The sequence below is a fragment of the Lynx rufus genome, unplaced genomic scaffold, assembly GCF_022079265.1.
Source record: "Lynx rufus isolate CCGP_SWC_20201006 ecotype Redwood Valley unplaced genomic scaffold, mLynRuf1.p SCAF_9, whole genome shotgun sequence".
In the NCBI taxonomy this organism is placed as follows: Eukaryota; Metazoa; Chordata; class Mammalia; order Carnivora; family Felidae; genus Lynx; species Lynx rufus.
Window position 1 is genome coordinate 81463065 of NW_025814897.1, and position 26345 is coordinate 81489409.

At 36.7% G+C, this 26345-nt stretch overlaps 1 protein-coding gene across 1 annotated transcript in view; it reads left to right on the forward strand.

Moving 5' to 3' along the window:
* Positions 1–26345, forward strand: part of ANO3 (anoctamin 3) — a 413517-nt gene that overhangs the window by 267440 nt on the left and 119732 nt on the right. The window contains exon 6 of the mRNA XM_047071708.1: positions 21717–21875. Within this exon, the coding sequence (XP_046927664.1) occupies positions 21717–21875 (159 nt within the window). The remainder of the gene's footprint in view (positions 1–21716; positions 21876–26345) is intronic.

A 26345-nucleotide genomic window follows, 5' to 3' on the forward strand; every position in this document is an offset into this window, starting at 1 on the left:
TATATCTTTTTAAACTATCATTTGTAAAATGTAAAGCCAAACAAGGTCATCTTTAAATCAGCCATAAAAGGACAAGGGCTCCTCTGTTTATTTCTCATTTGAGCACAGATAAGCAAATATGTGTTGATTGTGGGCCATGGCATAGAAATACCTTAGGTATCCAGAATTAAAGTGGTCCTTGATACAATTGAGTTCTCCTTGAGACATTAGAACGAGACTAGGCCTTGGTGTCTCATGAATGAGTCAGAGAGCTGAAGTGTATATACCCCTGACTTTACCTCAGCTTTTCTGTCGCTTCTAGACTGAGTGTTCATAGATGCTTTTGCCTAAATAGTTATGACACCATCTGATCTGGATTTTTTTCTCTTCATGTATATAGTTTATAGTTTTTTTTAACTTTTTCTTTTTCCATGTCTAGAGTCATTTTACTTGTATGTTACATGATTAGGAGAAACTACATGTTGAGAAAGGCTACCTTTGGTTAGCCCTTACTGGGCACCATAACTTCTTCTATTTAACTTCTGCTGCAGCAGTTAGTTATCTTTCTAAACACATACTTGAAAATGCTTTTTATTTTACTACATAGCCACTTGGTCATTGAATGCCTGCCATTTGTTTTCTTAAAGCACATGCATTCCTCAGCCTGACGCCCATTCAGAGTTTCATCATTTGATAACTACAGCAGTAAGTTCACGCTCACTTACCCACATAGTTTGACTGGAGGATGTATCTGTCTTGTTCATTGTTTTTCACACATGCCTAAAATAGTAACCAGGACAGAAGAATGCGAACTTCACACTTGTTAGAGAGTACCTAACTCTACATTGTAGGGAATATTTTTCTCCTACTTTAGGAATGAGGAAATCAGTGAGTAAAAAGTTTAGTAAAATCCAAGTCCACATAGACTTAAGAGGCAAAATCAGAATTCAAATCCAGATCTGTCTGCCTCCATTAGATGGAAAGAAACAACTGAGATAAAGAGAAAGACACAATTTTCATCACATCACAGGTGATTAATAAACATTTTGTTCAAACTGAAATATACAGGATTTGCCTTTAGTGCTCATTTTGTTCTTCTGATTGTTGTTCACCTCTCTCTCCCCAGTCACTTCAATAAGTGTCTGGGGCTGAGTTGGAGCTAAAAAAAGATTTGCTGAATGATAGATGCCTCTGTTTCTACAGCATGTAGCTCAGAGTAGTTGTTAAGTACATTACAGGCATGCATGTGTCTGTGTGCACACACATGCGTGTGTGTGTGGAAGAGAGAGAGAGAGAGAGAGAGAGAGAGTGCGAGCATGCACTTTTTAGGTTAATGAAAATTTCACCTCTTGAGTTTTAATAATCTGGCTTTCATGAGATGTCACTTATTTCCCTCCTTGTTTATTGACATATCTATTTACTGTCTATACAGGATCATGCTGGAAGAGGACTGCTATGGGCAGTTTCAGGGGCAGTTCCAGATAAAAGATAAGCAGTGATTTAATGGCTTTCCAAATCCTTCAGGAAATTACAATCTCATGTCAAGCTTCTAAACAGGAGGGCATTAGGGGTACCTAGGTGGTTCAGTTGATAGAGGTCAGATTCTTGATTTGGTCTCAGGTTTTGATCTCAAGGTTCGGTTCATGAGATTGAGCCCCATGTTGGGGTCTGTGCTGACAGCAAGGAGTCTGCTTGGGATTGTCTCTCTCTCTCTCTTTCTCTCTCTCTCTGCCCTTTCTTAGATCCCACTTGTGCTCTCTTTCAAAACAAATAAATAAACAAACAGGGGTGCATTACAAAAGACTTTCATCAGTAAACCAGCAGCAGACAGCCAGTTTTTCTGCCTTCCAAGCTAATGTCCTGACCACTCCTGCCTTATATTATTATTTCTGTTTTTTAAGTGATGTACTATCTATTACTTTTTGCCAGATTTAGAATACTGCAGCCACGGAATAGAGATGCAGCTTTTACATGGTAGGAAGGACACAAGTTAACCCAGCTCTGGACCTGAGATCAGTAATGTCAGTCTTTAAAATTCATGTGTCTCTGTCCTGACCTCCTGTCTTCCTACTCCATCCTCCCACTCCTCAGTGACTGTAAATCCCAGTCTGAATGTCAGATGCTCCAGGCACTGCTACTTGGTTTCCTCACGGCATTTCATTTTTCCCTTTCCACCATCAAAACTCAAACCACTTTTTCTCAAGTCTTTCTCTTGAGCAATGAAAATAATAAACCCAGATTAGATCTAATTTAAGCAAAGCATTAGTGGCTTGTTACAGCTACATGTTTGCCAAAGTATGGTTTTTAAAATAATTTTTTTATTATTTTAATTTAAAAAAAATTTTTATTACATTTATTTTTGAGAGGCAGAGAAAGACAGTGAGTGAGTAGGGGAGGGGAAGAGAGAGAGGGAGACACAAAATCCAAAGTAAGCTCCAGGCTCTGAGCTGTCAGCACAGAGCCCGATGCAGGGCTCAAACTCAGGAACCGTGAGATCATAAATTGAGCCGAAGTCAGACACTCAACTGACCAAGCCACCCAGGCGCCCCTAAAATAATTTTTTTAAATGTTTATTTATTTATTTTTGGGAGAGACAGGCAGTGAGTGAGGGAGGGACAGAAAGAGAGAAGGAGAGACAGAGAATCCCAAGGAAGCTCCTTTCTGTCAGCACAGAGCACTATGTGGGGCTCTAACTCAGAAACCATGAAGTCATGACCTGAGCCAAAATCAAGAGCCAGATGCTTCTGACTGAGCCACCCAGGCACCTCTAAAATAATTTTTAAACTCCATCACAATGACTTGAACATTTTTAACAGATATGACTTTATTTTAATGTTAGAAAAAAATATAACCAGTGCACTCAACTTGTTAATTTTAGGTTAATATTATTTTGACAAAGACTATTTTTAAAGAAAAAGTGTAATCTAAAAAAAAATAATGCGTTGTCTGTGGCTCTGTCCAAAAATAGAGATATATGATTAATGTTTGAGAAACAATGCCATATTGTATCTTGTCTAATCCCTTCTCTGATGACAGTTACCATTCATCCAGAAAGTAGGGTCCTCTTACTAGTTATTTTATACACTTTGGCCACCGTCTTCACACTCTTCAGGGAAATAAACAGACCACTTTATTATTACCACTTTATGAATGAAGATGCTGAAACCTTAATTGAGTTTTTGGGCACAGTGACATGAGATAAGAAGCATAAGCGGGTCTTCATCTCTGGTGCTCCAACTATAAGTCATACTATCTTCACAAAATTAAAGACTTAGAAACGTCTTCAATGACCTCTGTTTCAAACGTAGGCCATTGGTGTGCATTAGTTTTTCATAGTCTCCAAAAAGGCAAGATTAGTAGGGGGGAAAGAAATGTTCCATACCTTCACTCATGTCCATTTTTAAAATAAATTCATATGACTACATTGTTAGATTAGCTATAGGGTTTCCAAAGTGCTTGGAGGCTTTGCTCTTATGAGGTTCAGCTTATTTCTGTAAAGGCCTGCCAAGGGAGCTGAGTTTACAGAGGCAGGTGTCCCTAGAACTGGGAGTATTGTGAGATTGCCTGGTCCAGAAGTTCTCAGCCTGCCTGGTGTCATAGAGCTCTAAGGGGGCTCACACATGAGCCCAGGGCATCTACGAAGTGTCTGAAATTATATGCATAATTGTACAAATACGTAAGTATGTGTATTTTTCTCAAAATACTGCCTATTACCAAGGAGGGGTTTAAAACCACTAGTTTTGTCTTGATCTGCCATCTCCAGCCTAGGAAACCAAACTACCAACATTGGAGAAGCCTATACAAGTACAAATAGCCAGAACCATAATCTTAAATGACCCTCATGGGGACCTCGGAGAGTTCATCTTTCTCCCTCTCTCCTTATAAATATCTAACTTACAGCAGCAAGAGTAACTCTGAAACTGGAAAGAACTAAGCTTATGGTATAAAATGGGCATTAATATTCGATGATAAATTTTCAATGCCAGCTTTCCAAAGTTTCCAACATGACCTGATTTATTTTTACTCACTAGATTATTTGTAGCCAATGTGATAAGGCCGTCTGCTTTATGATGTTAGCAAAATTAGTTGTCTGATAATCTGTCTTCTGCTTGTTGGGTCTCAAGAGATCCTTGTCATATTGATAGAGCTTTTAAGGAGAAGGAAAGAGAAACAATGGACTGCTAGGTCATGAAAAATAATTTTCTGCAAATGTAAGGAACACAAATATCATCTATTCTATAGGAGCCAATACATTTCTCATTAGATCAAATCCATCTAGGTGTGAAGGTTCTGGGTGATTTTATCTTCTGCCTTCATAATGTATGTAATTAATGATAAACACTGAATAATTCAGAATAGTTTGCTTCAGAGCATTATGTGAGTTTTCCTAATTTCCACTTATGGTCAAGGACACTAATGATGATACTAACCATTTATTCAGTGCCAGAAAAATTTATACCCTGATCAGAAGGTCTGCAATTTCACGTTAAACATTCAAGTGAAACAGTAGCCTTTGACCAGGGTAACGTTCTGGGCCACTCTGATGGTTCAGAGGGATTGTTTTACCTGTGCTATATTTTGACTTGACTTTTATTTTGCATTTGCAAAACTGCAAGTGAATTCAACCCCCTTGTATAATTGGACTTTTCTGTGTTGTGCTTCCCATTTGTTTTAGGCATCTGTTATGCCTTTCATCTGTTATGAATCCAGAGCCAAAAGAAAGGAATGTTTTAATATTTCAGATGTGTTTACTACTGATGTGTCCTAAAAATATCTTGGACACACCAGGTTGTTTGGTTTATTCACCTTTGTACCCATAGTGACTGCACACAGAAAAGTGCTAATACAAAAGCCAACCAACATGTCCTTGAGAGTAGAAGTGACTAAGTGCTCAGATATGCACCTTACCTCTCCAGTTCTGATTTCTATTCTGTTCTGAACTTGACCCAGCAATTCCTCACTACCTTGTGAATTCTTTGATCCTTTTTAACGTTTTTGCTTTGCATGTTTGCTTGTTTTTGTGGGAAAGGTTGATCCCCCAGACTAGAAATAGTGCAGCATTTTAAAGAATATTTCCATTGGGCTTGTGAGATTACCAATATTTTAAATCATTTCCCTAAACACATGTTGGAAATCATCAGGTACCCCTTTATTATGAATATTCTTGTTTTGTTTTGAGAGCTCTGTAAGGAAGAATATAGCATTCATGATAACAAGCAATGCATTGATGTTACTGACTTTTTTCAAACCCTTTACAATAAAATGGAATTTGATTTTGTTTTGCATTTAAAATTTGATCCGGGGACTCCTGAGTAGCTCAGTCGGTTAAGCACCCAACTCTTGATTTTGGTTCAGGTCATGATCTCAAGGTCCTGAGATTGAGCCAGCATCTGGCTCTGCACGGGAAGTGGAGGCTGCTTAAGATTCTCTCTCTCTCTTCCTCTGCCCCTCTTCCACTCTCCTGCCTCTTGTGTTATCCCTCTTTCAATGAATGAATGAATGAATGAATGAATGAATAAATAAATAAATAATAAAATTAGATCTTTTAGTCAAAATCTTCATTCTCATACTTCCAGTAAATTCTTCAGTGGTTTTTGCTTCTGTTTTTTAATTTCCAACTGATGGCTGGCAGAGTGCAGAATAACTTCAGGCTGGATTTAAGTAGAGTTTATGTGTTAAGTTGTCGTAGGTGGCTGACATGAGACGGACAGTGTTCACATCTCTTCAGCATGTGAGCTCTGAGGTGATCATTTGTTTCTAATGATACCCCTGAGACCTGTGTTATATAACAAATATTCAACCAAGTACATTCTGAAGCTCTAATTGGCTTTATATTCATCTATTCATGAATTGAGCAGCTTCCCCTTTAGCAAGTAGAGGGGAGCTGCAGAGGGCTACAGAAAAGGAAAGGTTTTTAAAGGTAGAGAAGGAATGGAGAAAAGGAAAATTATTCACAAAGAATCCACTGTTTTAGGCAAGGTCACCCTCCCAAGGGGAATAAAAAGGGCTATCAATAAATTGCCTTGTGTTGACCAGGAAAACCCCATGTTAACTGGCTAAAGGTTAATTCCTGAGGTGGGTAAAATAGCAGTTAATAAGGTAATAAGTCTTGGTTTACTGACTTGGCAACTTAACCTAAGTTATGCCATTTTGAGCCTGTGGTTTTCTTTAGAGACCTCATAAAATTCCTTCTGAACCACCAATGATCAAATATGTTCAGTTTAATATCTCTGATAAGGTAATTTTACCATATTTCATTTTTTAAAAATCATAATGTAGGCACAAGTGTAGTTGAATGAAGGCAGTATGTAGCTTAGTGACCATGATTAAAATTGGAGTTTTATAAGTGTAAAGGTTTTTGATTATAGTAACTATAGGATGTGCCATTTTATGTGTCACAGAATGTTTTTTTTTTCCTTTTTAATGTTTATTTATTTATTTTGAGAGAGATTTAGAGCGTAAATTGGGGAGGGGGAGAGAGAGAGGGAGAGAGAGAATCCTAAGCACTCTCTGAGCTGTTGGTACATAGCCCAATGTGAGCCTTGAACCCACAAACCATGAGATCATGACCTGAGCCTAAATCAAGAGTCAGACACTTAACTGACTGAACCAGCCAGGCACCCCTGTTGCAGAGTGTTTCATGCATTTAATTCTTAAAATACTCATGCCAGGTTATTATTGTCCCCGTTACACAGATGAGGAAACTGAGGCTTGAGTTATAAGTAAGATTTTAATTGCTAAGCAAATATATAATCCCAGATTGTTGATTTCAAATGTCAACAGCAATGTTGATCTTTTGAATCACTATTTTATGAATATTTCAGGCGTATTGAAATTTGTATTATTAGACTATATTTAGCTATGTCCAATACTGAGCTTTACTGGATCTGAATTGCTTGCCATGTTTGTTTCAGAATAAATTATTACAGACAGAATTGAAGACTCCCATGTAACACTGCCTGATCCTTTTCCCCAATTTGTGTCAGTATAACCACTCTTCTAATTTTGCTGATTAGCTTTCTTATAGTTTTCTACATTTACTATACATGATATATCCTTAGACAGTATTGAATATTGTTTTTCAGATTTTTAAACTGTGAAGAAATATGTAATGTATTTTGTTCTGCTTTTTTGAAATTTCAACAGCTCCTCTCTTGTTTAATGCCTATTAATAGCATCACTTTTTTTTCCTGTTGTATTATTTATCTTTTCTTATTGATTTAGAGGCATTATTAATATATCCTGGAGACTAATCCTTTATTTGTTGGGTTCATGAAAAATATCTTCTAATTAAAGCTTACCACAGTCTCTACGATCTTTTAATATACAAAGGTTTTATTTGAATGTAGTCTAATTAATCATAGTTTCACCTTCTTACCAGCCAAAAGCTTTTATTCATGGTAAAAACAAACACATGAACAAAACTGCTTGTCTACTACAATCATCAAAATAGCCTCCTCCATTTTATTCTAAAAGTTTTAAAATTTTGCTTTTCACATTTGTCTTTAAATTCTTTAGTTTTTCTTATTTGTATATGGTATCTTTCCAAGAAAATAGCTGACTTTTTCAGTGCCAGTAAATGACTCGTCTACCCTATCCAACAGTAGTATATAGATATGTAATTTCATCTCAGTTCTATATATGTAGGTCTTTTTCTGGGATATCTATTTTTCTCTTATATTGCTTATTCCTTCATGAACATCCTGCTGCCTTAATCACCATAGAATTGTAATAAATATTGGCATTTTGAAGGACAAGCCCATGTACCTAGTTCTTTTTCAAGATTTTCCTATCAAAGGAACTTTGATATTCCATATAATAGAAGGATTAGTTTGTTATGTTGCATACATTTACACAAAACTATGTTGAAATCTTCAACTAAATGATACCAACTTATAGTGAATGTGAGATAATGGGCATTTTCACAATACTCAGTCTTGCTTTTAAATGTAACACAGGCAAATTTATGCATCATTTTCTTTTTGAATCCTATTTAAGAATTATTCACCTCCTGTGAGTTCCTATGTCAGCTTCTAGAAGGTATATATATTCTTGTTCATTTTACTATCAATAATTCATCTGTAATTGATTTTTAGAACTTCATTGAGAAAAAATTCATGTACCATACATTCATTACCCATTTAAACTGTCCAGTTTGGTGATTTTTAATATATTCATAGGGTTGTGCAGCCATCACCATAATATCCATTTAAAATATTTTTTTAAAGATGAAAACCTATACCCCCCAAAAATCTGTACCCATTAGCAATTACTTTCCATTCCACCCACTCCTCCAACCCTAGGAAATGATTAATCTATATTCTGTATTTATTTGTCTAGTATAGAATTTCATATAAATGGAATCATGTAATATATGGTCTCTTGTGACTAGCTTTCTTCACTTTGTATATTTTTTTAATTAAAAAAATTTTTTTAATGTTTATCATTTATTTTTTTGAGAGAGATACAGAGAGTGAGTGGGGAGGGGCAGAGAGAGAGGGAGACACAGAATCCAAAGCAGGCTCCAGGCTCTGAGCTGTCAGCACAAAGCCTGATGCGGGGCTTGAACTGTGAGATCATGACCTGAGCCAATGTCAGCCGCTTAACCGACTGAGCCACCCAGGTGCCCCTTCACTTTGTATAATATTATATTATGTTGTAGGTTCTTCTATGTTGTAGCATGTATCACTATTTAATTCATTTATAATGTCAAATAATATTCCATTTTATGGACAGTATCACATTTTATTTATGTATTTATCAAGCAGACATTAAATTGCTTTTTTTTTACTATTATGAATAATGCTGCTGTGAATATTTATGTACAAGTTTTTGTGTGGATGTATCCTCCTGGGTATATACCTGGGAGTGAAATTGATGATTTGGTAGCTCTACGTCCAACATTAAGAGTAATTGCCAAACTGTTTTCCAAAGCTTCTTCACGATTTTACATCCCCACCAGTGATATACAAGGGTTCCAATTTCTCCGTAATCTTGCCAATACTGTTTTAATGTTTGTTGTTTTGATTGTAGCCATCATAATGGATGAGAAATGGTTTTTCATTGTGGTTTTGATTTCTATTCCCCTAATATCTTCATTTTGTTGAAAGCTGTCAAATGTGCCTGTTGGCCTTTTTTAAAATCTTCTTTGAAGAAATCTATATCAAGATTCTTTATCCATTTTTAACTGGATTATTTGTGTTTTTAATGTTGAGTTATTAATATATTGTGAATACAAGTCCCTTTTCAGACAGCTTTTTAAAAAATATTATTTCCGGGGCGCCTGGGTGGCGCAGTCGGTTAAGCGTCCGACTTCAGCCAGGTCACGATCTTGCGGTCCGTGAGTCCGAGCCCCGCGTCGGGCTCTGGGCTGATGGCTCAGAGCCTGGAGCCTGTTTCCGATTCTGTGTCTCCCTCTCTCTCTGTCCCTCCCCCGTTCATGCTCTGTCTCTCTCTGTCCCAAAAATAAATAAACGTTGAAAAAAAAAAAAATTTTTTTTAAAAATATTATTTCCATTCTGTGGTTTGCTTTTTCACTTTCTTAATGGCATATTTTTTTGGAACACAAAGGTGTTTAATTTTGATATAGTCCTGTCTTTTTTTCTTTCTTTCTTTCTTTCATCATTCTGCTATTGGTGTTGTATTTAAGAAATCATTACCTACCTCAGGGTCCCCCCATATTGATACATATGTTTTAGTCTAATAATTGTACAGTTTTCCTTGTTACACTTAGGTTTCTGATGATCCATTTTGAGCTAACTTTTGTGTATGGTTTAAGGTAGGGATCCAACCTCTTTTGCAAATGGACATGTAGTTGTTCAGGCGCCATTTGTTCAAAAGGCCATTTTTCCCCCATTGAATTTCCTTGGCAATTGACCATAAATTTATGGGTTTATTTTTGAACTAGAACTTATGTTTGAATACAGTCTAAAGTACAATAATTTTATTACATGGTTATCTAATTTATCTAAATCAGCATTGCTTACTGAAGCACATGTATCTTCACTTTCTTTTCTAGCTTTATTAAATTCTATTTCTTTAGCTTATTAGTTATTTAGAAGTTTTATTTTTAAATTTATCAGTGTTTGTGTCCACTATTTTTGTTTTTTTGTTTTTTGGGTTTTTTTAATTGATTTCTACATCTTTACCCAGAGCAGCCACACTGTTGACTTGCCAACATGTGTTATGGTTTTCTACTTTTTTCCTACCTTGAAGCTAGAGTTATACATATTTTCCTGCTAATTCCTCTGGAATTTCAATAGGCATACATTTTATTTTATCTATCACTTCTAGGTGTTTTATGACATAAGGGTTTTGAAAATATGTTGTTGGCCATATTGCGGGAATCACAACCTTGATTTTCTGGTTTTGTGCCCTACTTCTAAAACTTGGTGCTAGGTTTTTACTGGTGGTACTTTACATCTCTTCATTTTCCCCTTTAGACATTATTACAAAGGTCAAAAAGAGTGCCATCTTCTAAAGTATGGGCTTTGTGTTCCAGTTGATTTGTGAAATTTGGTAACTTTGAGTTAGATCGGAGACCGCTTTTCATTTTGGAGTAAGAGAAGACCTATCTCTTATTTTCTCCTTCACGTTGTCAAACATGCTTACTCAGGTAAAATAGGTCTCAGTTGTCATTTACAGTTTTTTTCTGAAAAGACCTTTGAAGCACTTTAAGGAGTGAATTAAGCTGCCAGATATTTATGTATCATTCTGCACAGAAATAAAAACCCTAGCCAAAGTTCGTTGAAAAAACTTTAGGGGTCTTAGAAAATAGCTTCTTGGAGAAATATTTGGGGAAAAGAAAAATGTCATGGAATGTCAGAGCCATAAACGCCCTTTATCTGTTTGTTAGAGCACCCCTCCTTGATTCATGGTAGGGAATTGAGAGAGGAAACACCAATTGTCTGAAGCCACAGCAGTAAGGATAGAAGTATGAATAAACCCAGATTCTTTTCTTTTCTTCCTTTTTTCCTTTTTAGTGTCCTTTGTTGTGACATTTTCCAAACCTATATGTTATTCCCCCGGTTATTCTATTGAGGAGTTTGGTGAGTGAGACTATAAGCCTTCCTTCTCTCATACAGTCTTTCATGATTTCTTTTTTTTTATTTTTTAATGTTTGTTTATTTTTGAGAGAAAGAGTGTGTGTGTGAGAAAGAAGGAAAAGCAGAGAGAGTGGGGGACAGAAGATCTGAAGGGGACTCTGCACAGACAACAGAGAGCCAGATGCAGGGCTTGAACTCAGGAACCATGAGATCATAACCTGAGCCGAAGTTGGATGCTCAACTAACTGAGACCCTCATGATTTCTTTTTAAAGTCAACTTTTAATAATTTAAATAAGTTCTTTAATTTTTATCTAATTTATATAGTGTCCCTTGTGATTTCTTTTTAAAGTCAACTTTTAATCTTTTAAATAATTTCTTTAATTTTTATCTAATTTATCCATCTTACTTTGACAGACTCTAACATGGTCTCAATGATCTCTGCCTCCTGGTACTCATACTCTTGCATAATCCTCTTCCCTATGACTTTCTTCTAAACACTAGAATAAAGCAGAGGTGGTGAGGTATCACGTCTTTGATTATGTTACATTACATAAAACTCTGTCTGGCTTTCAGACTCACTCTGGAGACTCTTCTTTTTGGTTTCCTGAACTAATTGCCATGTTGGGAATACCCAAATGTCAAAGAACAGTAGGAAGCTTCAAGGGGCTGAGGTTGGCCTCCCGCTAACAGCCAGCACAAGGAAATGAATTCTGCGGAGGTTCTGAGTTATCTTGGAAGTGGATTCTCCCTAGTCAGGCCTTAAGATAAGAGTAAAGCCCCACTGACACCTTGCTTGAAGCTTTGTGTGGTGTAAGCAAAGGACCCAGCTAAGCTCTGCCTGAACATCTGATCCATGGGAATGTATGATAATATATCTTCATTGTTCTAAGCTCCTAAGTTTGTGGTAATTTTTTTTAAAAATGGTGTAGCCACTCTGGAAAACAGTATGGAGTTTCTTCAAAAAATTAAAAATAAAACTACCCTATGACTCAGCAATTGCACTACTAGGAATTTACCCAAAGGATACAAAAATGCTGATTCGAAGGGGCACTTGCCCCCCCAGTGTTCCAGGGGCACATGCATCCCAGTGATATCAACAATAGCTAATTTATGAAAAGAGCCCAAATGTCTATCAACTTGATGAATGGATAAAGCAGTTATGGTACATATATGAAATGGAATACTACTCAGCAATGAAAAAGAATGAAATCTTGCCATTTACAACAACATGGATGGAACTGGAGGCTATTATGCTAAGCAAAACAAGTCAATCAGAGAAAGACAGATGTATAATTTCACTCATATATGCAATTTGAAAATCACAACAGATGAACATAAGGGAAGAGAAGGAAAAGTAAGATAAAAACAGAGAGGGAGGCAAACCATAAGAAACTCTTAAGTACAGAGAGCAAACTGAGAGTTGCTTGAAGGGGGTGGGTGTGTGGGAGAGTGGGTTAAATAGGTGATGGGCATTAAGGAGGGCACTTTTCTGGATGAGCGTTGGGTGTCTTATCTAAGAGATGAATCACTGGGTTCTATTCCTGAAGCCAAGGCTACATTGTATGTTAACTAATTTGAAAAAAAAAAAAACAAAAACAAAAGTTTATTTTGAGAGAGAGAGAGCACAAATGGGGAAGGGGCAGAGAGAGAGAAAAAAACCCTAAGCAGCCTCCACACTGTTAACACAGAGCATGATGTGGGGCTTGATCTCATGAATTGAGAAATCATGACCTGAGCCAACATCGAGCCAGACACTTAATCGACTGAGCCACCCAGGCGCCTCTGTGGTAATTTTGTGCAACAATAGATAACTAATACATAAAATATGGTATTCTGATACATTAAAATCCAGCCTCATCGGTGAATGCTTGGTGTACCATTAATGAAGCAAACTGGAAATTCTTTATCTAGCTAAAATACCCAGCAGGTGCTTGTCAGCAGGCCAGGCAAATATAATCAACAATATGCTCTGACTGACTGAAACAGATTCGAAGTTTTGAGTAAATTATTTTTGCATAATTCATAAGCATTAATTGAATCGATTCAATAAAAATTAAGCCAGCAAGATGCTGTATCAACACAATTCCAAGTATTTAGCTTGACAAAAATTACAATGACCTTATCTCATAAGTCTCTTTACTTTAAGAAGCTATGTTTCCCAAGAAAAACTTTTTTTTTATACTTTCCTGGCTACACAGAGGGATCCCTCTACAATTTCGTCTCTCTCCTCTATATTCCTACTTAATAACATCACATAATAATAATAGTAATAAGAAGAAGCATGTCTGTAATATTTTAATTCTTTTTAATGTTTATTTATTTTGACACAGAGGGAGAGAACACATTGTGAGAGAGAATGAGGGGAGGGGCAGAGAGAGAGAGGAAGAGAGAGAATCCCAAGCAGGCTACACGCTGTCAGCTCAGAGCCCAGTGCAGAGCTTGATCTCACAGACCGTGAGGTCATGACCTGAACTGAATTCAAGAGTCAGATGCCTAACCGACTGAGCCACAGACGTCCCAACATGTCTGTAATATTCTAAATAAATTTGACTCCTGTCATTTATGCATCATTGCATTTAACATGCATTTATTGAGTGCCCTATGTGTACATTCAATGATAAGATGTTAAAACGGACAAGAGACCATCTTGTGTGCACATCGCCATACTTAATTTTCACTTTACAACAACTGTATGAGCTACTGGTATTTATACCCCCTTTTATAGCAAAAAAAAATTTGACTGCTATCTATAACTTGAATCTTATTGCCCTATCTTCAAATCCCATTTTTCTTTTTATTCACTAAAAGGAAAGGGCCTGCTTCTCTTTTAATAACGTGAAATGGCCTTTATTTATGTTCTCCCAAGGCACCAAACTTTTTTTGCACCTTAATTTTATTGCATCTTGTATTAATTTCTTTACTATACCTGCCTTACAGGATATAATCTCATTCTGCTTTGTTTATTACTATATTTTCAGACCACATGTGCATTTAGTATTGCCGGGAAAATGACAATAAGAGATACAAGGTAGCTTGTAAGGTTTATGACACTTAACTTAGTCTTTTAAAAAACTTTTAAAATTATTTTTTTTAACGTTGATTCATTTTTGAGAGACAGAGAGAGACAGAGCATGAGTGGGGAAGGGGTAGAGAGAGAGGGAGACACAGAATCTGAAGCAGGCTCCAGGCCCCAGGCTCCAAGCTGGCAGCACAAAGCCCAATGTGGGGCTCGAACCCACAAACTGCGAGATGATGACCTGAGCTGAAGTCGGATGCTCAACCAACTGAGCCACCCAGGCGCCCCTAAAATTACTTTATTTTTTAGAACAGTTGTAGGTTCACAGAAAAATTGAGCAGAAAGTCACAGATTTCCCATATAGCCTTGCCTCCACACATTTAGCCTGTCCCATTATCAACATCCCCTACCAGAGTGGTACCTTTATTATAGTTTACGAACCTGCATTAACACATCATAATCACCCATAGCTTACAACAGGGTTCACTCTGCTGCTGTATGTTCTGTGCATTACGACAAGTGCATAATGACATGTATCCATCACTATAGTATCATGGAGAGTTATTTCACTGCCCTGAGGATACTCTGTGCTCTGCCTCTCATCCCTCTCTCTCTCCTATCCTTGGCAACCGCTGATTTTTTGCTGTCTTCATAGTCTTGCCTTTTCCAGAATGCCGTTAGTTAGAATCGCACAGTATGTAGACTTCTCAGATCTCCTTCTTTCACTCGGCCATGCAATCACCTCTGAAGCTGAAAAAAAAACGTTGTATGATTTAAAAACAAATCACCAAACTTTGGATGCTATGAAGTCACCCAGCAACAGGAAGAGCAGGCATTCTTTAGTCCTACACATTCCCAAGTGTCTCTCTTTGCCTAAAAGTCTTCCTGGAAGAGTGAAATTCGAGAAGTAGACCTAGCTTGAGATTGGAGTATGGTCTGGAATGTCTGTGGTATGCTTTGTTATTGTTCAGTTTCTGTTGTGTATATGTATGCCCTTTGGAAGCTACAAAGGGCAAATGGCTTTGTCCCACCTGTCACGTATCCTGGGGGCAGGTGAGGCTGCACAATCCATCTGTGCCTGCCTCTAGGTCAGGGTAAGGGGCAGTGGCTTACTCCCTTCCCTGAAAGAGAAGAGGCTCTGCCCTCCTTCTCCAAAACCACATTCCTTCATCCGGGGGTTACACAGAGCCACACAGCTTACACACCCAGTTGGTGTCAAGGAAAAGGGAGACAAAGGGAATCGCTATGGAAATCCCAGATGGGATAACGTGCTCTTTGGCTACCACAGGACCTTTCCATCTGCCTCAATTTCAGCATCTGTGAAATGGGGGGAAAACAGTACTTATCTCAGTTTTTGTGAGCATGAAATGTGTAAACATACGCAAAGTGTGTAGAACAGTGCTTGGTTTCTGTTCAGCTCATGTTAGTGTTATTTCTTTAAATACTAATTTATTAGTTATTATTTTTTAAAAAAGCAGTTTTCTCTACCAGGTGTAGTAGGAGCTAGAATGCAATCTACCATCTGATAAGGGTACTCCAGAGTCACTGATTTAGAGAATATTTGTATTTCTTTTTTTAAAAACATTATTTTAATATTTATTTACTTTTTTGGAGGTGAGAAGGACAGAGAGAGAGGAAGACACAGAGTCTGAAGCAGACTCTGGGCTCTGAGCCATCAGCACAGAAAATATTTGTATTTCTTTTTATTTCTTTTATTACTTTTAATTATTTTTTTAACGTTTATTTCTGAGAGAAAGAGAGACAGAGCATGAGTGCGGGAGAGGCAGAGAGAAAGAGAGACAGACAGACAGACAGACAGAATCTGAAGTAGTCTCCAGGCTCTGAGCTGTCAGCACAGAGCCCAACCTGGGGCTAGAACCCACAAACCTCAAGAACATGACCCAAGCCAAAGTCGGAGGCTTAACCAACTGAGCCACCCAGATGCCCCTAATATTTGTATTTCTAAAGATGATGTGGGCTAGCAAGAGGGTTGACATTCTGTTAAGTAGGCAATAAGCCTGGCCAGATTCTTATCCACAGTGAAAGCCACTGTATAGCATTGAAGTCTGATTTTTTTGGTATTCCTATGACTCATAATTAAAGGTTATTTGCATAGGAAAGTTTGCATAGTAATTACATTTCTGACATGTTTTAAGTTAAGTGAGGTGCATTAAAATATATATGTATTAATATACTTTTTATCCCCAAGGACACTTAGAAAATGAAAGCATTCTTCTCCTGTTAAGTATCATTTTAAAATGGAAAATTTTTATGACAGAAAAGCCAGAATTTGTATTAATTCAGCAGCACTTAGTAAATTTCTACTCACGTGCAGGATTTCTTCTGACCTACAGTGCATGGTGTATTTTCTGTTAGTTTATTTTAACAGAGATTGCTTTTATTGTAAGTATGTGACTTTCTTGACAAAACTGTTTCTCATTTGTCTGGAACTGAAAAAAAAAAGATCAAAACCTCTTCTTTTCTGTATAATAAGTAAGGCCAACAATAAGAGCTATTGTGAACAATGGCTTTAACTGTGAAATGAATCGTAGTTACATACTGAGGCTATTTGGATTTTTCTCTAATTAAGGAGGGTAAAGCCGGAACTTTTGAGTAAAATACGGCATCAGACTATTGACATCTAGACTGTCATTTCCCAATTTCCCATCAATGATTGCCAAAAAAGGATACAGAAATGCAAAGACAAACACCACTGCTGAAACCCAATGAAAAAGATTTTCATTATTTGAAGATTTGGTAGGAAAAGATGAAACACAAGTGTGAAACACAGTCATTTGGCCTGAAGACAGCCTGATGGGTCCCCAAATGACAGTGGAGAGTTGGGCTAACCTGGCCCATCATTGGTCCTCAACGTTGGGCTGCCAGAGCCACACAGCCAAGGAAACTAAGCATCCACTGCCCTTCTCAACAATGGCAATCTTGTGAGCAAGCCAGAGTCCTGCCTGCTCCCACTGCCTTGCCCACCCGTGCCTCTCTCTCTCTCTCTCTCTCTCTCTCTCTCTCTCTCTCTCTCTCCCCCCCTCCCCCTCTCCCTCTCCCTCTCCCTCTCTCTCAATCCAAACAGAATCAGAAATAGCCAGTAGAAAGACATGGCAGTAATTGGTTGCATTCTAAATAGCAGAATTTGGATAAAAAGACTGTTACAGGTGGGAGCAGGTACTGGCTGCCATGCATACTATACTGTCTTATGCCAGAGTATAGCAAACTAAGTCAATTTTTAAAGCATAGACCAGGACTTTGTAATCAAGAAGAGTCCATCTGTACAGAGACATGTTCCATGAAATCTTGAAGGACACCAGAAAAGGCATCTTACAAGACACCTGGGGTGGCTCAGTTCAGCGTCCAACTTTGGCTCAGGTCAGGATCTCACAGTTCGTGAGTTTGAGCCCTGCGTCCGTCTCTGTGCTGACAGGTCAGAACCTGGAACCTGCTTGGATTCTGTGTCTCCCTCTCTCTCTGTTCCTCCCCTGCTCACGCTCTGTCTATCTCTCTCTGAAAAATAAATAATAATTAAAGAAAAAATTTTTGAAGACACCATAAATTGAAATAAAGCCTGTATACAACAAACTTCATTCTAAGTTAAGATTGGCATACTGCTAAGGTTGAAAACAAACTTTTCCTGGGAATCAGCAATTTTGTCCTAGGTACATACTGACAGAAATGTATGCACACATCTATTGCAAGGTATACACATGAATGTTTATTAAAAATAGGCAAGACTTGGGGCGCCTGGGTGGTGCAGTCGGTTAAGCGTCCGACTTCAGCCAGGTCACGATCTCGCGGTCCGTGAGTTCGAGCCCCGCGTCAGGCTCTGGGCTGATGGCTCAGAGCCTGGAGCCTGTTTCCGATTCTGTGTCTCCCTCTCTCTCTGCCCCTCCCCCGTTCATGCTCTGTCTCTCTCTGTCCCAAAAATAAATAAACGTTGAAAAATTTAAAAAAAAAAATAGGCAAGACTGGAAATGAATAGCCCAAATACTCATCATTAGTAGAAAGCAAAAATAAATTTCATTGTTTTTTTAATCTTTATTTATTTTGAGAGAAAGAAAGAGAGGGAGCATACAAATTTTATCTTATTTTTTGTGACAAGAACTGACTTTTTTGATCTCACAAGGTCAGACAACGTTGAGACTGCTGTCTGTGCATTATCTCATTTAGTCGTAACAATAATCGTATACTGTTGATAATATTATTATATTTGCTTAAAAGCTGTGGGAACTGACACTGAGCAGTGAGATTAAGTAACATGTCTAAGAACACAGTTAATTAAAACACCGGTCTGTCTAATGCAGAAATCAGTACCTTAACCAGTGTATCCTACTGTATCTTACTAACTCAAGTGTATGGTTAACATGTAATCAGTCAGCAATCACTTACAGATTAATGACCTGACCTAATTTTATATCTGCCTGACAGAGGACTGTGGTAAACTCCCCAGGATAACAGGACCCTTAGTGGCTACTGGCACCTGTTAATAAGTCTTCCTCTGGTACACCTGGACATTCTTCAACTCTATTCCTGCACATAACATTGTAACTAAACAATTACATTCCTGCACATATTCCTGCACATATTAGATAACATTGTAACTAAACAATTACATGCCTACTACTCCCCAGACAGGATAAAATCCCTAAAAGTCTTTTGTGTCCTCTTATTTTTATCCCTCGAGTTTAACACAGTACACAGCACTCAATAGGTGTTCGATGAATGCTTGCTAGATTGAAAAGAATAAATTCTGGAAAACATATGCAGGTCACAAATAGTTACTACCATAATTTTATTTGAAAAATTCTCAAAAATGTGTTTTCATGCAAATAGGCAGACTTCTATTGCTGTTTTGCAAATGTGCTAAAATCTTTGCAAAGGGTTCTTTCTCCACGTGAGCCATAACATGCATATTCTTGGGATACTCTTTAGGAAGACCAGTTTTGCTGAAAGTACCTGAGCTTTATGGTTTGCAATGCATTACATAATTAAGTTGTTTTCAACACTGTTGAAAGATAAGGTACCTGATGGATGATCAGCATCCCAGGTTCTCTGAGCAAAACTAGTTTTATTCTATCTTCTGGGAATAATAAACATGAAAACTCCGTTTCTAAATTAAATTCATTCTGCATTGTAATTGGAAAGCATTTCACTATTCCAGGTAACTTAAGAGAGGAGTCTTGATTTCATGTTCAAACAACCCTTGTGATTTCAAACAATTAAAGAAGTTGTTCTTTTGGTGACTAAACACAATGATATATAATAAATTTCCTGTCAGTTCTGCTTTTAAGCAACAGATTTGAGCAGGTTAATCAGCATCTTGGTTAATGGGTGCCGTATATGTATTAAAATAAAATATAAACTCATAAACTTAAAATTTTATAGAGCCTATACAATGTTTTTTTAAACATAATTCAGGAGATATTTCCAAATCTCACCATGCTTCTGTATGACCATTTCGATAGCTATTTTTCATTCTGCCTGGTAAAACTCATCTAATAATTTAGAATTCATAAAATAATCAGACAATAAATTAGAATTCTAGTTAATATAGTTTGATTGTGAACACATTTTTCAGAAACAAAAAAAGTTGGGAATAATGCCTAAGGTCACTTATTGTGAAAAAAAATGGCGATTTTTTAATGGTAAAACAGCTGTTTCTCTGGGAGAGTTTAGCATTTGTTTTGCTTAGACTTAGAACAATGGGTAACAATAACTATCAGAGTTCCACTTTCAGTCTATGCTGCTCTTAAAATATGAAAAGCACATAAAATTGATTAAATACTATCTTGTCTCCTCACACTTTTCCTACCAACCCATCATTTACTTCCAGGTCTTCTCACTGAAGGACTCTTGCCTTCGCCTAGGATTAAATATGTTTTTAATATCATAAAAATCAGAAGACACTCAATAATGAACTGGAGGTCCACCTGGGTGGCTCAGTCAGTCAAACGTCTCAGTCTTGATTTTGGCTCAGGTCATGGTCTCAAGGTTCATGAGTTCAAGCCCCCATCCGGCTCTGTGCTGACAGTGCAAAGCCCACTTGGGATGTGATCTCTCTCCTTCCCTCTCTGCTCCTCCCCTGCTCATTCTCTCTCTCTATCTCTCTCTCAAAATAAATAAACATTAAAATTTTTTTAAATAATCAACTGGAGAGGGTGGTATACTTTATGCAAAAGAAAATGAAGAAGGAAATTTGTATATGATTTTATTTTAGCGCAGTCCTTGTTGAAATTACCATGAAGATGTCTGGAGGCAGTGGATGGTAGGTATAAAACAAAACAAAGGGCACACCATGGCTATCAGTTCTGCTGTAATTTTGTGATTATTTATCTTAACCTGTTTTAATTTGATTTGTTGTAAATACTGGAGGCGAGAGGAGGAGATGTGTCAATATGATCTCTTCTTGGTTTTCTATTCTTGAGGTCAGCCTTACCTGGACACACAGGTTTATGGATGTTGCCTTCCTTTCTTCCTCCCACAAATATTTATTGATGCCCACTATGTATCTGAATTGGGGGTGAGATGTCTGGAATAATCTGAGACAAAACAGTAAACAATCCTTGATCAGGCAGATGGTAAACAAAAGATAATAAATGGTTTCATGTCATATAACATGTTAGGAGTTAGTAAGTGTGAAGGAACTTGAAGGGTCTTGAGGAGAGCAGTTAAATGCTGTAATTTATGATGTGGAGGATCACTCAGGTGTCTCAACTATCATGCAAGGTGTATCTTGCAAGGCAGGCATTTGGTGGAAAATTGCCAGTCTATAAAAAATAGCTTGGGCGAATGGGCAGAGCAAGGTGAGGGCCATACAGCAATCTTGATGAGCAAGTGATTAAGCTTGATAAGTAAGCTGTCTTAGTTGGGTCACAGTTTTATATCCACTGGACAAGTATCTCTGGAGCAAGCAGCTCAGGAATTATTTTTCAGTTCAGTGTTGTTGAACAGAGCTTTAGAAAATTATACCTATCAGGGGCGGGCGCCTGGGTGGCGCAGTCGGTTAAGCGTCCGACTTCAGCCAGGTCACGATCTTGCGGTCCGTGAGTCCGAGCCCCGCGTCGGGCTCTGGGCTGATGGCTCAGAGCCTGGAGCCTGTTTCTGATTCTGTGTCTCCCTCTCTCTCTGCCCCTCCCCCGTTCATGCTCTGTCTCTCTCTGTCCCAAAAATAAATAAACGTTGAAAAAAAGAAAATTATACCTATCTGAATATTATTTAATATTGGAAATTATGTTGGCTTCAGTACTTATGTTAAGACTTAATGTCTTAATTTTTGCAATGGGAGTTGTAAGTATTAAAAAAGATCAAACATGTAAGGCACTTACGTCTGAGCCTGATGTTGAATAAATACATACTCAGCATATGCTAGCTGATATTATTTTTACAGGACCTTACTAAATAAAACTTACTATATGCATTTCGATGCCAGCGTCAGAGAACCCAGGGTCTGGTGTCAGACTGCCTAATTTCAAATTGTAGAACATCGCTTGCTAACTTGTCTCCTATTACAGACTTCAGACTTTCTTTAATCAACTTTCCCATATCTCATAACTGGAATGTAAAACCACATTATTGCTTTTGGAGCGCCAGTATCCAAACCAAAGTGACTGAGACCAAAACGGTGTGTTTGTCTAGCCTACACTATTAACAGTCATTGCTTTGTTTGCAGAATGACATGAATTACATAGCATCCAGTGGACTTCTATTCAAAGATGGCAAAAAACGGATTGATTACATCCTGGTGTATAGAAAGTCAAATATACAATATGACAAAAGAAACACATTTGAAAAGAACCTCAGAGCCGAAGGCCTGATGTTGGAAAAGGAGGTAGGTGCTTTGATAACACTACTTGTCTGGTAAAATATGCTGGAAGAGATATAATCTCATATGTTTTAATATGGGAAGTGTATACCACATGGCTTTATAAAATGTATAGTTATTTTCTCCCACATAAAAGAAATACATATGTACAGTCCCACTTAAATATGTATTCCCTTTTTACTTATACATTTCCGTAAATTTAAATATTTTTCAAAGGGCATAACTATTTTTACAGTTTTAAAAATTGAAGAAGGAATAATTATACCTATATAAAGTATAGAAAATGCTATGAAAAGAAAAATGTTAAAAGAAAGGAGTGCCAAGCTGTTAATGTCTGGGTTTCAATATTGGAATGAATGATTTGCTTCTCAATCCTTTTTTTTTTTTTAATGCTTTTATTTTTTTTTTTCAGACTTCATTTTTCAGGGTAGTTTTAGATCACAGCAAAATTGAGAGGAAGGTACAGAGATGTCCCATATAGCTCCTGCCCCCACACACCATCTCCCATTATCAACATCTCCCACCAGAGCGGTGCATTTGTTTAATTGATGAACCTACATAGACTCCTTATTGTCATCCAGAGTCCATAGTTTACATTAGTGTTTGCTCTTGATGTTGTACATTATGTGGGTTTGGGAAAATGTAACATGTATCCACCCTATAGAATTATGCAAAGTATTTTTACTGCCCTAAAAATCCCATGTGTTCTGCCTATACATCTCTCTGCCACCCTATTCATTCGCCTGTATAAGGGCATCTTGGTTGCTTCCAAGTTTGGGTAATTATGAATAAAGCTGCTTTAAACATCCTAGTGCAGGTTTGTACATGGACAGAAATTTTCAACTTTGAGTAAATATCAAGGAGTGGATTGCTGGATCATATGCTAAGAGTATGTTCATTTTTGCAAGAAACCTTCATAATGTCTTCCCAAATGGCTATACCATTTTGCACTCCCACCAGCAATAAATGAGAGTTCCTGTTGTCCAATTCCTCACCAGCATTTGCTGTTGTCAGTATTCTGGATATTGGCCATTCTAATGGGTGTCTAGTGGTAAGCTCATTTTTTTATTTGCATGTTCCTGATGGTGTATGAAGTAGAGCATCTTTTAATATGCTTATTTGCCATCTATGTATCTTTCTTGGTGAGGTGTATGTTAAGACTTTTGGCTTCTTTTTAAATTGAGTTGTTTGTTTTCTTATTGTTGAGTTTTAAGAGTTCTTTGTATATTTTGGAATAGCAGTTCTTCATCAGATGTGTCTTTTGCAAGTATTTTCTCAGTTTGTTGCTTGTTTTATCATTTCCTTTGACATTGTCTTTCACAGAGTAGAAGCTCACTAGTTATTTTTTTATAGTTATTAATTGATCTTCAAATGTTGAACCAGCCTTGCATACTTAGGATAGATCCCAATTGGTTGTAGTATATAGTTCTTTTTATACATTGTTGGGTTCTATTTCCTAATATTTTATTGAAGAATTTTGCATGCATGTTCATGAAAGATATTAGCCTGTAGTTTTTTGTTTTGTTTTGTTTTTGTTTTTGTTTTGTTTTTGTCTTTTTTTCTTGGAGTGCCTTTGTATTTTGGTAATAGTGCTGGCCTCATAGAATGAGTTAAGAAGTTTCCCCTCTACTTCTATACTCTGAAAAAGATTGTAGAAAATTGGCACAATTTCTTCCTTAGATGTTTGGTAGAAATCATCAGTGTACTCATCAGAGCCTGGTGCTTTCCGTTTGGGAAAGTTATTAGTTAATGATTCAGTTTATTTAATAGATACACATCTATTCAGGTTGTGTATTGTTTGCATGTGAGTTTTGGCAGATTATGTCTTTAAATAAATTGGCTCATTTCATCTAGGCTGTCAAATGTGAGCATAGAGTTAACCATAGTATTCCGTTATTAATCTTTTAGTTATAGCGCAGTCCCCTCTTTCATTTCTGATATGGATGATTTGTGTCTTCTCTCTATTTTTCTTACTAGGCTGACTAGAGGCTTATTGATTTACTGATCTATTCAAAGAACCAAACGTTTCATCAATTTTTTTCTGTTGTTTTTTCTGTTTTCAATTTTATTGATTTATGAAAGAATTCTATTTTATTGAAATATTGTTGACCATAATGTTATAGTATGCTCTTATTCTTTTCTTCTGTTTACTTTGGATTTAAGTCGCTCTTTCTTTTTTTAGTTTCTTAAAATGAAAACTTAGATGATTAACTTTAAACCTTTCTTTTTTTTTAATATATGCAGTTAATGCTATAAATTTACCCCTAATCACAGCTTTCACTATACTTAAAGTTTACATAATTTAAACTTTGATAAATTATGTTTTTATTTTCATGTAGTAGAAAATTATTTTTCCTCTCTGGAGCTTTCATATTTGTCCTATGTGTCATTTGTAAGAATGTCATTTAATCTGCATATATTTTGGGAATTTCCAGTTATCTTTCTGTTATTGGTTTCTAGCTTAATTCCACTGTGGTCTGAGAGCAGACACTGGATGCTTTCTCTTCTTTTAAATTTGTTAAGATGTGTTTTATGGCCCAGAATAATTAATCTTCTTGAACGGTCCGTGTGAGTTTGAGAAAAATGTACATTCTCTTGTTGTTGGATAAAAGAATCTATAGATGTCAATTACAATTATAGATGTCAATTACAGCAATAGTTGATTGATGGTGTTATTGAGTTCAACTATTTCCTTACTGGTCTTCTGCCTGTTGGATCTGTGTATTTCTGATACAGAAGTGTTGAAGTCTCCACCTGTGATAGTAATTCATTTGTTTCTCCCTGAAGTTCCATCAGTTTTTGCCTCACATACTCTGGCATTCTTATCTGCTACATACACATTAAGGATGGTTGTGTCTTCTCGGAGAACCGGCTCCTTTGTCACTATGTGATGCCCTTCTTTATCCCTGACAACTTTTCTTTCCTTGAATGCTTTTCTTAAGTGTTCTTTAAAGAATGTTGTATTTTTCTAGTGAAACAATAAAACTACTAATGCTTACTAGAAAAAAATGGAAAATAGAAAGGAGGTAAAAGCCTATTTTTCATACTCCTATTATCAAAAAAAAAAACCTCTTGCTATTTTAGTTAAACTTCTAAGGTCTTAAAAACACATATTAAATACATATTTATCACGTTACAGAATGAAAACATCTTAATGTGAAAACTGAAAGTAAAAAAAGTGCAAAATAAAAAGCCAAAGTTCACATCTATTATCTCCCAAATCATATTCTCTTATTTTTTAGTAGCCTTGTTAATGTCTTGATTTTATTTTGCTTGGTGTCCTAAGTATATTTTCTAGATATATACAAATATGCATATATTTTTTAGAAAATTTAGTCATGATATGCATTATATTCTACTACTCAATTGTTATTTAACAATATATTATGAATATCTTAAATTGCCTTTATATTTAGATACAACTCATCTCTTTTACTAGGTGTATAGTATTAGAACTTGGGGATTTAGTCAACCATTCCCCTATTCAGAGAAAAAAAAATTTTTTTTAATTTTTTTTACATTTATCTATTTTTGAGAGACAGAGAGAGACAGAGCACTAGTGGGGGAGGGGCAGAGAGAGACTGAGACAAAGAATCTGAAGCAGACCCCAGGCTCCTAGATGTCAGCACTGGGCCTGACACAGGGCTTGAACTGTGAGATCATGACCTGAGCTAAAGTCGGACGCTTAACCAACTGAGCCACCCAGGCGCCCCAAGAAAAACTTTAAATTACATATTTGAGGGACTCCTAATTTACCACAAGTGGGATTTAACTACTTTTCTAGAAAATTAGATGGACAAGGTGAAAAAATTTTGATGATTTCTTTGGTTAAATATCTAGATAATTTGCTAATAACTGTTATCAATGGAATAGAATGCTCACTGTTACTTAGACGTGATATTGGAGCCCCCGCTCTTTTTTTCCACAGGACTACTTCTGTGATTAGCCTTCTAAGAAACACATTAGGAAATACTGAACTATAACTTGAGATGGATCTAGAGAACTGATATGTTTATTAGCAATTTTTAATATATATAAAATAACAGTGCCTTGACTCTTTGCAAGGTAAGGATTTATTCACACGCTGCCTAGTGTTACAAAATTGGGCAAGTTGACTTCTGGTCTCAATTTCTATTGATTCCTTTAGTTCCGTTTCCCTTTTTATGTCTCTTCTGGGAATTTTAACCCAGAATATCCATATCAGAGAACTAATTCAATCAGTAAGTACTTATTACCAAAGTCTTATGAACTCAGTCTTGTAATAAGATTTTATTCTCCTGTGATTTCTTCTCTATACAAACAATCATTTCCTCATCTGTTCCAAGAGCAATTTATACATACATTCTATTATAATATTGATAGTTACTTTGCTCACATATCTCCAATTATTGATCAATTCAACAAATCATTGTGACAGGTACTATGCAAGCTACTAGGGATCCAATGAGTAAAGTAGACCTTGTCCCTGCCTTCACT